Raw genomic sequence first — 13,973 nt, 5'->3', positions numbered from 1 at the left:
CCTGCAAGCACCGGCTCCTTGCGTGGGACTGCAGCGGTGATGGTGGGCTGCCCTGCAAGCACCGGCTCCTTGCGTGGGACTGCAGCGGTGATGGTGGGCTGCCCTGCAAGCACCGGCTCCTTGCGCGGGACTGCAGCGGTGATGGTGGGCTGCCCTGCAAGCACCGGCTCCTTGCGCGGGACTGCAGCGGTGATGGTGGGCTGCCCTGCAAGCACCGGCTCCTTGCGTGGGACTGCAGCGGTGATGGTGGGCTGCCCTGCAAGCACCGGCTCCTTGCGCGGGACTGCAGCGGTGATGGTGGGCTGCCCTGCAAGCACCGGCTCCTTGCGTGGGACTGCAGCGGTGATGGTGGGCTGCCCTGCAAGCACCGGCTCCTTGCGTGGGACTGCAGCGGTGATGGTGGGCTGCCCTGCAAGCACCGGCTCCTTGCGTGGGACTGCAGCGGTGATGGTGGGCTGCCCTGTGCCAGGCTGAGCCGCTGGCATGGGGCAGGAGGCCATGGCAGGCCTGTTCACTCTGAAACTGAAGCAGCCACGTGCTCTGACCTGTTCTCGCCTCTGCTCGTGCCCCCAAATGAGATGGTCAAATGCCTCTTCTTGCTCAGGCTTGGCTATAAGGCTTAGTCCTGCTGACTGCTAGCAGCCACTGAGAGGAGATCAGACCCCCCAAAACCCTGCCACCACCGTCCTGGGGCTGGCCCTGCTGCTCACAGCTCCGTGGGAACTGCTTCAGGGAGAGAACTGGCAGGAAACTTCCTTTTTTTCACAGTAGTTTTATTTTTCTGCTGGTTCAGTGAACTCACCTGACCACCCCTGGAGAGCTGAGAGACATTATGAGAATAAGGGTGTGCACGGCTTTGGGATCAGCCAGCCGTTATGGCTTTGCTACAGCTGAGAGAGACAAACATTCTAAACATCATGCCCTAAGCCTAACAGCAGTGAGCACAGACGAGTGGGAACAAGCCTGGCCTCCATCCCTGCTGCCCAAGGAAGCACAGCCTCTCCCGGGACCTTCTCGCTGCCGTAGTACTTGGGGTGGAGGCTGGATTGGGACTGCGCACTAAAAGGCTGTCACTAAACAGTGCAAGCTGCTGAAAGCAATAGGTCCTGCGGGTAAGGCAGCCGAGACTTCTGGCTTATCTTTGTGAGGCCTAATCTTCAGTCCATATTGCCATTTATTGGTGGTACTTTCCATCTTTCATAAACCATTTTTCAGATTTGCAGCTAAAATGTGGTATAGAAGAGGCTGGGATGTATCATGTCTTCTTCTCCAGCCGTGGATGCAGTTGTTTTCTAATGGGCACATTCATTAAGTATTCCCTCGCTCAGTGGTTACTCTAAACATGGACAAAAATGGGCAGCACAAAAACGGACTGAAGATTTTAATAAAGCACCATAAACCTCAAGAATCAAAGCTACAGTACTCAAAATTTCATGTGTAACAAGTTAGTTGGAAGAAAGCAGAGAATCACAGCCGTGCTGGGCCAGCCCACAGGTTCCTTTGGGTCAGCACCCCGACTCCAGCAGGCTGACCAGCAGATGCCGGGGCAGGAATATAAAAGCAGTGCAGCCATGCAGTAGCACTTCCCAAAGTGCACCCACCCCCAGCACGGCACTGGGAGACTTTCCAAGAAGGCCGACAGCATCCTGGCTTGTATCAGGCACGGTGTGGCCAGCAGGAGCAGGGAGGTGATGGTGCCCCTGCGCTGGGCACTGGTGAGGCCGCCCCTCGCATGCTGTGCTCAGCGCTGGGCCCCGCACCCCAAGGCGGCCATGGAGGGGCTGGAGCGTGGCCAGAGCAGGGCAGCGAGGCTGGGGCAGGGGCTGGAGCCCAAGGCTGGGGAGGAGCGGCTGGGGGAGCTGGGGGGGCTCAGCCTGGAGAAGAGGAGGCTGAGGGGAGCCCTCATCGCTCTCTGCAACGGCCTGAAAGGAGGCTGGAGCCGGGGGGGTCGGTCTCTGCTCCCCAGGAACAAGCGATGGGACGAGAGGGAACGGCCTCAAGCTGCGCCAGGGCAGGTTTGGGTTGGATATTAGGAAAAATTTTTTCACTGAGAGGGTTATCAAGCACTGGAACGGCTGCCCAGGGCAGGGGCTGAGTCCCCATCCCTGGAGGTATTTAAAAGCTGGGGAGATGTGGGGCTTGGCGACATGGTTTAGTGGTGGGCTTGGCAGTGCTGGGTTAACGGTTGGACTCACTGATCTTAAGGGTCTTTGCCAACCTGAATGATTCTATCATTCCAAGGTCGTCATGACAGTCTACCGATAGCCCTCAATAGACATAGTCCAGTTTCTGTTTGAACCCATGTAAACTTCTAGTAGGCTACAACATCCTATGGCAGGGAAATCTGCCCTTTGACAAGATGTTGTGTGAAGAACAACCTCCTTTTGTTTTTTTCTGAACCTGCCCACGGCTGGTTTCATGTAATATCCCCACGGTTTTGCAGCAGAAGAGAAAATAAACCAGTTCTCCTTGCCACACACGATTTTGTAGACACCTGCCCTGTTCTCACCCACATTCTGTGAGGGAGGTGGACGGGGCATATTCTTCCCCTGCGTTCAGGAGGTGGAGCTGTCTTCCTTTCACAGAGAAGCATAAGGACTCGAATCTTAGGAATTTAACAAAAGTGCCTATGGTCACACTTCAGCTGACTAGCACGCCTGCTTCCCGGAGAGGTTTGCCATGTTTAAGGCCCTGCATTAGGAATGGGGTCAAAGTACTCTTCTGACTTTGTTCCCTTGAAGTCAGAAGTCGGGCAGCCGGTGCAGCTGGAATCCAAAGTGACCAGGTCAAAAGATCAATGCCTCCAGTGGCAAGTTTCCTTGTAAGTTCACAGCACACGTGTTTGGGGGGGGAAGGAGAGAGAAAATATTCTTCCCACATAAATCTTTGGATTTATGAAATGCCACTGGATGGTGCTCCACCTTAAGTCTTTCATTCTTCGCTTCACGTTTTTCTTGCCCCTCTGCAAGGCAGGCGGCAGGTGAGTCCCCTCTCAGCGGTACCCGTCCCGTTCTGCTCCCCGTCCCCTGAGAGGACACAACCTCAAATTAGAGACTTGTGTGCTGTGACTCTGCAACCCGGACATGACACTGGGCCCAGCATCTACCGGTGAAGGCCTGCAGCTTGCTGGGTTGTCACCTACGGAAAGCCAAGAGTTGGAGCCCTGGCTGCTGTTATTATGATCATTAAGCAGGACAAGGTTTGTAGGAAGACTTAACAACTTTTATTACACCAGGAAGTGTAGCTGCAGAAGTCAGACACGCAAGCTCGGGGGTAATTGCTCACCGTTGCACGGGGCTGCAGAGGTCAGACAGCGCTGAATGAATGGGATGGCACCCCCGAGCCCCTAACCGCTAGCCGGGGGGAACGCCGGGTGCGCTAGGAAACGAGATCAGACTTTTCCAGCTGCAGAGCTTGTCCTGCCGGTTGGTGTCCTTGACGGTCAGGGCCGCAGCCCACCAGCACTGGAGCTCTCTGATGAGCAATTGGTTTCTCTCGCTGCAGTCACGCACTGCCCGTTTCCTTCTCTTCCCACTCCTGCTCCTGGCCTGCTGACCGACCCGCTCCCCTCCTCGCCCCCCAGGACACCCTGACTGACCCTCGCCCCCTCCTCACCCCCCAGGACACCCTGACCGACCCTCGCCCCCCAGGACACCCTGACCGACCCGCTCCCCTCCTCACCCCCCAGGACACCCTGACCGACCCTCGCCCCCCAGGACACCCTGACCGACCCGCTCCCCTCCTCGCCCCCCAGGACACCCTGACTGACCCTCGCCCCCTCCTCACCCCCCAGGACACCCTGACCGACCCTCGCCCCCCAGGACACCCTGACCGACCCGCTCCCCTCCTCAGCCCCCAGGACACCCTGACCGACCCTCGCCCCCCAGGACACCCTGACCGACCCGCTCCCCTCCTCATCCCCCAGGACACCCTGACTGACCCTCACCCCCCAGGACACCCTGACCGACCCGCTCCCCTCCTCACCCCCCCAGGACACCCTGACCGACCCTCGCCCCCCCGGACACCCTGACCGACCCTCGCCCCCCCCCCCGGGACACCCTGACCGACCCATTTCCCGCCCCGCTCCCGCCCTGTCCCTTTAAATCCGCCCGCCCGGCCCCGCTCCCCCCCCCCGCCTCCCCCGGCGCGTGACGCCATCGGCGCGCGCCGCCCCTTCCCGCCCGCGCTGCGTCGGTCGCGCGCGACGGGCCCGGAGCGGCGGCTGTGGCGGGCGCCGAGGATGTGAGTGGGGCCGGGGCGGGGGCCGGGGCCGCGGGGGATCGGCGTCCATCCGGCCCGGCCGCGGCGCGGAGCGGCCCCGCCGCCGCGCGGGGGTGCCGAGGGGAGCGCGCCGGAGCCGCCGAGGAGGAGATGGCGGGGCGAGGGTCAGGGATGGCGCCGCGGCGCCGCGGCCTACCGCGCCCGGGGGCGGGGAGGGAGGGAGGCCGGGCCGGGGAGGGGCCGGGCGGGGCCGGGCCGGGGCCCGCAGGGGAGCCGGGGCCCGCAGGGGAGCCGGGGCCGGGGGGGGTCTCGGCGCTCCCCGCGGCCGGGGCGGCGGGAGGAGCGCTGTGCGGGCCCCGGGGGCGGGCGGGCCGGCGGCGCCGGGCCTGGCGGAGGCGGCGGGCGGCGCGGGCCCCGGGGTGCGGGCTCTGCTCTGAACCGACTCTGTGCTTGGTCTGTGCTTTTCTCTCCCTGTTCCTCAGCCCGCGCCTCGGCTTCGCCCATAGTATGGCAACACGCACGGTGCGGTCAGCAGCGACAAGCCCTCGGTCCGCCCGGCGCCGTAACGTACCCCATGGCGTGCGAACCGGGACGCGGAGCTGGCTGCCCCTGCGCTCCTCCGGCCCTGCTCGCTGTAGTTAGCCTGGGCGAGCGGCCGTAACTTTGCAGAGAGCTGCCGAGCGTTGAACCCTCTCCTCACAGGAGGAAATCTTTTCCCCATTTTGCAAATGAGGATCTGAAGCAAACTGCCATTAAAGGACTTGCCTGTAGTCGTGCAGGAAGTCCGGGGGAGAGCTGAGTTTGCTTCCTTTGCTACAGAATTACTCTTTAAAGCAGAGAGGTGTGTGTGTGAAATGAATGTTTGGCCTTTGTAGATTGCTCTTAGACTTCCAGGTGTGGGGTGGGTGCTGCAAAAGCATTGACTTGTTAGGGACGGAGAGTTTTCTTGATGGTAGGAAAAAAGCATGTCGCTTAGAAATGCGTTGTGATACACCCTTGTGTGAAGACCATGATTTTATTATTTCCGCATCTTCCAGCGAATGTCTGAACGCATACAGGTGAAAGTGCCCACAGGCCATGTCTCTTAGGCTGAGGTTTCCAGCTGAAGTAAGCTAGGCAAGTGGCGTTTTTGAGAAAGGTACATGTGTTTTGATGGAGAGAAAACACTGGTTAGTTTGGAGGCTGCTTAAATGCTGCATGTACCATCATATGGAAGCTTGCTGAATGTATAAACATCGTATAGCTAATTTGTCTGCTGAGTGCCTGGCCTGAGGAGTGGTGCTGGAGCGGTAGCTGTTTAACTGAAGTATTGCCCACTACTCCAGCAGCAGGCTGGATAGCAGCAAAGTGTGTGCTGGTCTTCACCTGGGCGCTCTCTCTTCTCCCCTTCCAGTAGGGGTAAAACCGGAGCCAGCTGTCAGACGATAATAGGTAGTTTTGCATGGCTGAGCTGATAGCATCATTGCTGTGATAGTCCACAGATGCAAGGGAGGTCGGTGTGTAGGAAGAGATAACGCAAACCTGACTATGGTATATTTAGGAGAAGAAAAGTGGGAAAGGAAAATGTCAATTTTTTTGGTCTGGTGAGTCCAGAAACTTGTCTGTTCTGTTCTTCCAAGTGAGTCAGCTGGTCTCGTGCAGTGGCTTTCCATTTTTGAACTGCAGCCCCCTCAGACTTTGCACTAGGGGCACAGAGCTGGTTAGAAATGTCGTACAGCTGAATGACGTGCACAGGTCTGCTTTTCTTAGTCACCTTTGCAGCACCTGTGGGACAGCCCACGGACTGCCTTCTTACTGCCACTGGTGTTGGAGAAGACATTTCCTCTCCCAGCGAGCCCTGCCAGTGTCACATTTGTGTTGTGGGTTTCCTGTTCTCCATGCAGAAAGGCATGGGTGTTTCTTGACTTCTGGATCTGCAGAGAGCTGGGTTTGCGAATGTTCATTTGTGTCGCTTTTTGGAGTTGTATTAGGGAAAACTGTGAAGCTGAAAATCAGGAAGGTGAGTTCAGCTGTTCAGAAGTGATCTCTTCCCAAACATAAATTTAATTGCAATCTAGAGGATAAAGTAATTGCATACCAGACTCTGACACCGGAGGCATAGAAGGAACAAGACTGTTGGATGCAGTGAGCTGGAGAGTTTTTTTTCTTGTTAACTAATTTTGCCTGTGGTGCATGTGGAGATAGAGATGTTTCCAACACCGTGCAGTATTGTGAATATTCAGTGTCACTTCAGATAAGCCCGGCAGTTCAGACACACTTGTGGCCACTCTTCCATTTCCTCATTCCTTTCATTCATAGGTAGATAACGGGTGTTACACCAAATCAAATCTGCCGCACTCTTAGTGGTTATTAAAACATACGTTGGAGGCAGCTTTGTAATGCAGGTGTTAAACAACCTGTGTGGAATAGTCAAAACGCAACAACGTGTTTAGACATCACAGCGTGTGATGGAGGCAGCCCTTTCATGGGAAGTAGCTGGAATTCAACTAACGCCCAGTATTTCAGTGTTAAATAGTGGGGTGTTAAATGTCCCTCCTTTCGGATCTAGAGTAACGAGGGAACTGATTGGGGCTAGATGAGGTCAGAATCCAGTTTAGACTTTCTGCTAAGAAGTTAAAGTAGAATCTGCTATTGCAGCAGTGCAGCAAACTGGGCCTTTCAATCTGGTCTTTCCAAGGCTGACAGAGCTTTGGAAGCAGCTTGTTGAGGCTGAAAGCAGCCATAATTCAGTGGGGGGGGTTTGTTCTCCACAACCCTTTCTTCCTGACAAATACATGCTATGTGGCACAAATTGGCTTTGGAGAAAACCAGTGCTTACTCCTCTGGAGACAAGGCTGTTGTCAAGAGGCATGAGCTGCATGTACATCTTGCAGAGAAAATGGATGTCCTCTGTCTGCCGGTTTTTTGGTTGGATAATTAAGGTCCCTTGTACTTCCGCAAATGTCAAAACGATAGCTTTAAACATGGATGCAGACTTTTACGTGAGGCGCTTGGTGCCAGCGTGAGCAGGCACGGAGGCCGGCCCTGATGGCCGTTAACAGCACGTGTAACTGAAGTACTCTGTAGAAGTCAGTTGATGCCCAGTGTGCTGCCATTGTTGCAAAGCGGGTTTGTTGTTTTATGCTGATCTGTTAATTTCTTGTTTCTAAACCCTTTTATCTTGTCACTAGGCTGTTCTTTGGAGTTTATTGCACTCGATTAGGGATCGGTTCTCAGAATCGAGGAGTTAGAAGTGAGATTTGAGATAAGTGAGGCCCATTCGGTGCCGCTTTGGACGCCTCCGAAGGGGAAATGGAGTTATCAGGATTGAAAAAGAAGAGTTTGCTAGGACTCAAAGAAAATAATAAAAAATCCAACACTAGGTAATCATTCTGTCCGAATTTTATAGGCTTAACAAAACTGGGGACGTTATAGGGTATTAGGGCTCTCCCAGTGAGGGTGAGGAATTGGAAACGTACCTCTTTCTGCGTGAATTTCTGTATGTGAGAATTTCTGTATGCAATAGCTGTCTTCCTCAAAGCTGCTCTGTAATGTAAAATATTTTCCTTTTTCTAAAATGTCCGAACTTGCCTAATGCTGTAACTCGGCAGTTATGGTGATCTTGAGTTACATTTGAAGTTCAATGTTTTGTGTTGCTGTTCTGTTCTTTGTTTGGGTGTGGGGTTTTTGTTGTTTGTGTTTTTCTGTATGAAACAATGTCTTCTGCAATTTGTTCTTGAAGGGCTCCCTCACCAACCAAGCGCAAGGACAGGTCTGAAGAGAAATCAAAGGACCGGTCCAAGGATAAAGCAGCCACTAAGGAATCGGGTGAAAAGGATCGTGGTCGAGACAAGACACGCAAAAGACGCAGTGCTTCCAGCGGGAGCAGCAGTACCAGGTAGTTACTTTTACAGGTAGTAACAAATTACAATGTTTTCAGAAACCACCAGCTTGATTTCTGGTATGTTCCATTCCCTGTGTCATGGACTTGTTGAAAGCTTGCATTGTGTTAGTGGCAGTGCAGTTTTGTCTAACTGAAGAGTTGGGGTTTTTTTAGGTATGAATTTCCTTTGGCTGTCTAGCGAGCTATAGAGCATCAGTTTTCATTGTTCTAACCCACAGTTGCTCTCTCCATAATTATCAGAAGTTTTCCAGCTATGCTTTTTCTGTGTGCTCCAATCATTTTTATTCCCTCCCTCCCCCCCCAACAGATCCCGTTCCAGCTCAACTTCCAGTTCAGGGTCCAGTTCCAGCACTGGTTCTAGCAGTGGCTCTAGCTCATCTTCTGCCTCGAGCCGCTCTGGGAGCTCCAGCACCTCACGCAGTTCCAGTTCCAGCAGCTCCTCTGGATCTCCCAGTCCCTCTCGACGGAGACATGACAACAGGAGACGCTCCCGCTCCAAGTGGGTTTTATTTGCCTTCTAGGAATTACCAGATGGCAGGTTAATTTCCACGTAGAATACAAGATTGTGGTCGGAATAGATTTTTTTTCTGAGGACCATTTGCTTTCTCCATACCTTAGAGATCTGAATTTTGTTAGAACGGGTGTGCTCCTTTTGCTTACAATCACAACATAGGCCCTGTAGGAAGAGAGATTAAAAAACTCATTTTAAAGAGTGAATTTAAATATTGTATTTTGTAGAGGCTGTTTTAACCAATGTTTCCCCAATAGTATGGGAATATATGGGCACTAGATGAGAGTAAAGCTCTTTGGTTCCTGTAAATTACAGCCAAGACTAACAGAAAAATCAGGGCTGAAAATGGTGTATATGTATATGCATGTGTATATGTATATTCTTATGTATAAAAAAATAAAATGGGGGGGGGAGCAAAGGAAGCATTTTCCTGTAAGGGTAGGACTCAAACTATGTTAATGTCCATACAGTTTTTCCTTTGGATAATTCTGTAGGTAAGGTGCTGAAGGCTGATAAAATCTACTGAAGTATTATAAGGCAGTATGGTTTGTTTTTTTTTTTTAGTATATCCCTCAATTTATGGATAGGAAGATTAGGTAGAAGCATAAATATAAATTTTCTGCATACTGAATTTTTTACAGATTAAAATTACATTCTGGATTTTTTTTTTAAAGAACTACAAAGAAATTGTGATATGCAGGTACTTACATTTTTTTTTTTTTTTTTAACTGTGACATTTCTGGACCTCTCTAGTGAACCGAAGATACAGAAACACAAATCATTGGATCCATTAATTTGCTTGGATGTGGTATGCTTTGGTGGTTAGGTCCTCATTTTGCCTCTTCAATTGTTGAGGCAAAGAATGTTTTTTGTTTTAACAACTGGGAAATTCTTTAACGATAGCCAAAAACTTTGAAGAAATGTTTGCTAAATTTCATGTTTGTTACCATAGTTGCAGTAAAGTTGAAAATTCACAAAAAAAGGCTCTCAAATTCCAGGAGGTTCTAAAGCAAAAGCAGACAAGGCAAATCAAGTCCTGCGGTGTTTCTAAGTGGAACACCCCCACCACCATCCCAGCACTTCCTAACCTGTAACTTCTTAAGAAAAAAGATGCCCTCCCAAGAAAAACGGAATGTTTTTTTATCATGTGATAATGACTGACTTCTTGGTTTTGTCTTGTACATTCCCTGAAAACTGTAAACATTTTCTATTGTCAAAATCAGGTCCAAGCCACCCAAGAGAGATGAAAAGGAGCGGAAGAGGCGGAGCCCGTCACCCAGACCTACAAAAGTGCATGTTGGAAGGCTCACTAGAAACGTGACCAAGGTAATGGCATGTTCCACTGTCATATCAAGCTTGCATATCTTCTGTGAGGACGTGCGAGTGGCTCTTTTAAAGCTCTCAAACGTCTTTGTCACTAGAGCGCTGCCAAGGTGTTGCTGTTGAAAATTCTTGCTTCGTGTCCAAATTGATCAGTGAGGAAAATTTTGGTAGCATTTTACTGAGTCAAATACAGTGCAGGCTTTTGAGACTGTGTAGTGCTTAAGAGGTCTGTCTGCTTTGTCAGTATTCCAGACCTTGTACCCTGCCTTACTAGGAAGAAAATTGTGGAAGTTGGGACAATAGCTGAAATTACCTTGGAGGTGTGAAGGATATCTGTAGGTCCTTGGTAAAGGAGCCGAAGAGAGCTGGACTGGCTTGAGTTGTCTTTGCTAGAATGTAGTTTAAAGGTCTTCAGAGGTAAAAGGTTTAGGGTGCTGCAAAAATGATGTTTTTTAAAAAAAATTAACAATTGCACCTTAAGAGTTTTCAGCTGAGGGCGTAAGTTCCCTTTTCAGGTCCCCAAGAGGATTTTTACACTAGCTGTGTTTTTGTAGCCGGTGTTGATGTGCAGCAGTAATGCTGCTAGAACTTAAGGTTTGGAACAATCTGAGGTGGAACTGAATAGGCAACAGTAGAGAAAGCAGTGGTGATCCTTTCCACATCTGGCCAACAAAATGTGTCTCTTCCTGATGGTGGCGTTAATTTAAAGCTAATCTAGTGCTGTGGATTTACTGCTCTGCGCCAGCCAGATCTGGTCAGTAAGTGTGGTCTGTGTCCTTAAGACTTGCTCTTTCTCTGCAGGATCACATCATGGAAATTTTTTCCACTTATGGAAAGATTAAAATGATTGACATGCCAGTTGACAGGCTAAATCCACACCTCTCTAAAGGTTACGCTTATGTGGAGTTTGAGAACCCAGATGATGCTGAGAAAGCCCTGAAACACATGGATGGAGGTAGGTATCAAATACTGCAAGGAGGCTGGGTGCTTTTAAACATCTTTGGAGCAGATGAGTTTGATCTGAAGATGAGTTAGAGGTGGCAGGGAGGCCTTTGGGGAAGTGAGCTGAAATACTGTCTGTTTTCATCCCAAATGGCTTTGGCTTTTGTGTGGTTCAGGACAGATTCCAAACATCACAGAACTACTAAAACTTGAGTTTTTTCAAAACGAACAGTAATAAAATTCTTTTACGTTTCTGTGAAAATCTTTCCTGGTTAACATCTGACCTGCAATTTGATGGGGTATTAGATTAAGTAGTCTGGTATGTATGTGGACTTTGTCAAAATAACCCCCGAGTGGGTGGTGGAAATAAGACTGTAGGCTGATTCGCGCTTCAGTTGCTTGTGACAAAGCTGTGAGTTGCAGTAATGTGATGTGTAGATGTTAGTGATGGAAAATACTTACTTCTTCCTGGTTCTGTGCTTCCCTAAAAAGGCCAGATTGATGGTCAGGAGATCACTGCCACAGCTGTGCTGGCACCACGACCCAGGCCGCCTCCCAGACGCTTTAGCCCACCCAGGAGGATGCTGCCGCCACCACCGATGTGGCGCAGGTCACCCCCTCGCATGAGGAGAAGGTGAGAGCTGTGACAATTTGTATTTCTTTCTCAGTGTAACAACATGTTATCGCTGAAAGACTCGGCACGGGGACAGTTTCATCCTGTTGGACTTGACTTTCCCCTCCAAATGACAGTAACGCCTTTTGGGCATCGGTTGAACCTGGATTCGACTTAAGTCCTTAGCACCAGGGTGACCTGCTCTGGTCTACACCCTGAACGCAGCCTGTTGGAAATGTCAGGTGCTCTCCAGCCTGTTCCCTGGAGTCCCTTCTGCATAAATGCTTCGAGCTAAAGTGGGAATGGACTCCTGGCTGGCAGAATGCTTTTGGCACCCTGCTCCAGCCGCTTGCTTTTCTGAAGCCCTTGCACCTCCCTCCTCTGTGAATGGGCACAGGACCAAAGAACAGTCCTTCTGCATCAGGTGAGCAGAGTACACCGACCCCAAGATGTGACCTGATACGCACGCACCCGTGGTGCGACGTGGGGCTGCCGGAACGTGCTCAGATAATAAGTCTTTTGGAGTCTTCCTCAGCATTTATATGGGCTCCTCCGTCTTGGAAATCTGCTTAAACTCTTGTCACTAGTAAAAGCGGCTCCTGTTTGAGCCACTTGATTGCTGAACAGCTTACGAACTACAGGTTTAAAAATGAGAACTAGTTAATGTGGCACAAGATCCACTGCCTGTTGGTCCTCCTTTGAACAGGCCTTTTGCGGAGGTCTGGCAAATGCTAGATTTGGCTTTCCCTCCTCATTGTTCGTTCTCTTCCCTCGTCTAACTTTTATTATCCTGTTCAGGCTCTGTTAATGTTCTGTGCCTGGAACCTTGGTGTCATACTGGTGGCCATGCAGATTGATTGTAGTACTGAAGAGCTTGAAGCTTAACTGTTTCTTTAGAGTTAGCCTTCCTCTGAGAAACGTCCCTGTGGTTTGAAAGGGTTTATGTGAGTCCTTTCCCTGAGTATCACTGCGTGGCAGGAGTCAAAGCTGACTTCTCAGGTGAAGGAGAATCTGATGTAGAATGAACTTGAGTTTGTTTTGCTTGAGGAAGAAGACAAGATTCTTCTCTGTTCTGCGGATACTACACATTCTTTCAACTTGCTGAAGCAGAGGGAGGGTAGCCAGAATATTCCTGCCGTGTAGTCAGTGTTTGAGTTGCCTTTTTCTTCTCTGGAGCTGTCTGTGTTTCGCTGGAGCTCTTTTACCATGGTGTGCGAGGGTCTTTTGGAGGCGGGTGGGAAGCGTTTTTGGAAAGTTGGTAGATGAGCTGACGTACTGGAACCTGTTGCTCTTGTCTCCTAATGACAGCTTTCTCCTCCTCCTCCTCCGTCAGGTCGCGGTCTCCTAGGCGCAGATCCCCTGTTCGCCGGCGATCAAGATCCAGATCTCCTGGACGAAGGCGCCATCGCAGCCGCTCCAGCTCAAACTCCTCACGATAAAGCAAAAAGACTGGACAGCTTTTTATTTTTTAACTTAAATCCCGTCAGACTAAATATTGTACCTTTTTTTTATAATGGGTCTGGGTGAGGAGGAGTGAGAGGGAGTATCCTGGCAGTGAAGGCAACCTAAGAGGAGAGAGCAACAGTTCCCGGCCAATAGATAGCCTTTGCTGAGGGGCTTCTAGTTTCCTGGCATTGAATTGAAATTATTTAAAAATGGCATTGATTTTAAAGGCTGCAAAAACATCTTTTCCAGATAAACGGAAGGAAAGGTGTTACAGCCTCTCTTTCTCCAGTTAGCAGGCTGCTGCTTGGTGATTTCTAAACGCTTAGCACGCTGTACAGACGAGCATGTAAATCTTGAACTATTTCAGAAACCCTGTATAGTAAGGCAGGGAGGCATTTAACTTGATCTCTAGGTGCCAGCACAGGATTTTTCAGAGCAGCTGGGGTGCAGATCTGCCTGAGGCTTAAATACCGAGTTGTCGCTTTATTCCAATTCCCAAACAGCTTATTAGGTTCTGCAGAGTAAGCTCTTCCTGCAGATTAAGCTGTTCTGTAGCACATGCACCAGGCGCTCACCACAGAAACAACGGTCCAGTACTTTAGAAAAGAAGCTGGAAGTCTTAAGAGCTGGTTTGTAACTGCCCCCGTAAGTGATTTCTTTCACCTTTTCTTAAAGGGTTTGGGTAAGAGCTTCCTACACAGCCCCCCAGCGAAACGGCGTGAGCGCTTCTGCTTTTGCCAATCTCCAATTAGCGACTGAGCGTCAGCCCCTGGAAGCTGCCAGGCAGAGCGGGAGGCTGGAGCCGCCATGCTCTCTGGGTTAACTGGGGTTCGCATAGGGAAAGGCAGAGAATTTACCACCTGTTGTACAGTCAATACTATAAAGATTTTTTTTTTTGTTTTGTATCACTTTGTAGCCTTTTGGGCCATGTTGTGTTTGTACTTGTGTAGGATGAGCGACCATTGAATAAAGCAGTAGGGTTGAGAATAGCCGGCTGCCTTGCTCCCTTCTCCAGCCCCTCGCCCTGCGCAGCA

At 50.7% G+C, this 13,973-nt stretch overlaps 1 protein-coding gene across 4 annotated transcripts; it reads left to right on the top strand.

The window, feature by feature from the left end:
• The first annotated feature begins 4,195 nt into the window (after window positions 1-4,195).
• RNPS1 (RNA binding protein with serine rich domain 1) lies at window positions 4,196-13,928 on the top strand. 4 transcript variants are annotated; one of them, XR_014228274.1, is made up of 8 exons: window positions 7,367-7,583; window positions 7,943-8,098; window positions 8,412-8,603; window positions 9,839-9,941; window positions 10,740-10,893; window positions 11,373-11,514; window positions 11,631-11,917; window positions 12,827-13,928. XR_014228274.1 is itself a non-coding variant. In XM_082313006.1 (7 exons), coding segments are annotated over exons 1-7 (855 nt in total). In that variant the 5' UTR covers window positions 4,196-4,240; the 3' UTR covers window positions 12,933-13,928. The 4 variants fall into 4 exon arrangements, 3 of the variants coding, with proteins under 3 accessions (XP_082169132.1, XP_082169131.1, XP_082169130.1); XM_082313006.1 differs by lacking the exons at window positions 7,367-7,583; window positions 11,631-11,917 and adding an exon at window positions 4,196-4,242; XM_082313005.1 differs by lacking the exons at window positions 7,367-7,583; window positions 11,631-11,917 and adding an exon at window positions 4,327-4,385.
• Window positions 13,929-13,973: the final 45 nt, after the last annotated feature.

This window comes from Platalea leucorodia (assembly GCF_965183815.1).
Source record: "Platalea leucorodia genome assembly, chromosome: 5".
In the NCBI taxonomy this organism is placed as follows: Eukaryota; Metazoa; Chordata; class Aves; order Pelecaniformes; family Threskiornithidae; genus Platalea; species Platalea leucorodia.
Note: the sequence above shows the minus strand (reverse complement) of the source record. Positions and strands in the feature narration are given on the sequence as shown.

Coding starts and splice junctions, on each gene's coding strand:
- RNPS1 (XM_082313004.1), top strand. CDS start 7,513: ATGGAGTTATCAGGATTGAAAAAGAAGAGTTTGCTAGGACTCAAAGAA. Junction 7,584..7,942: donor AATAAAAAATCCAACACTAG/GTAATCATTCTG, acceptor TTGTTCTTGAAG/GGCTCCCTCACCAACCAAGC. Junction 8,099..8,411: donor AGCGGGAGCAGCAGTACCAG/GTAGTTACTTTT, acceptor CCCCCCCAACAG/ATCCCGTTCCAGCTCAACTT.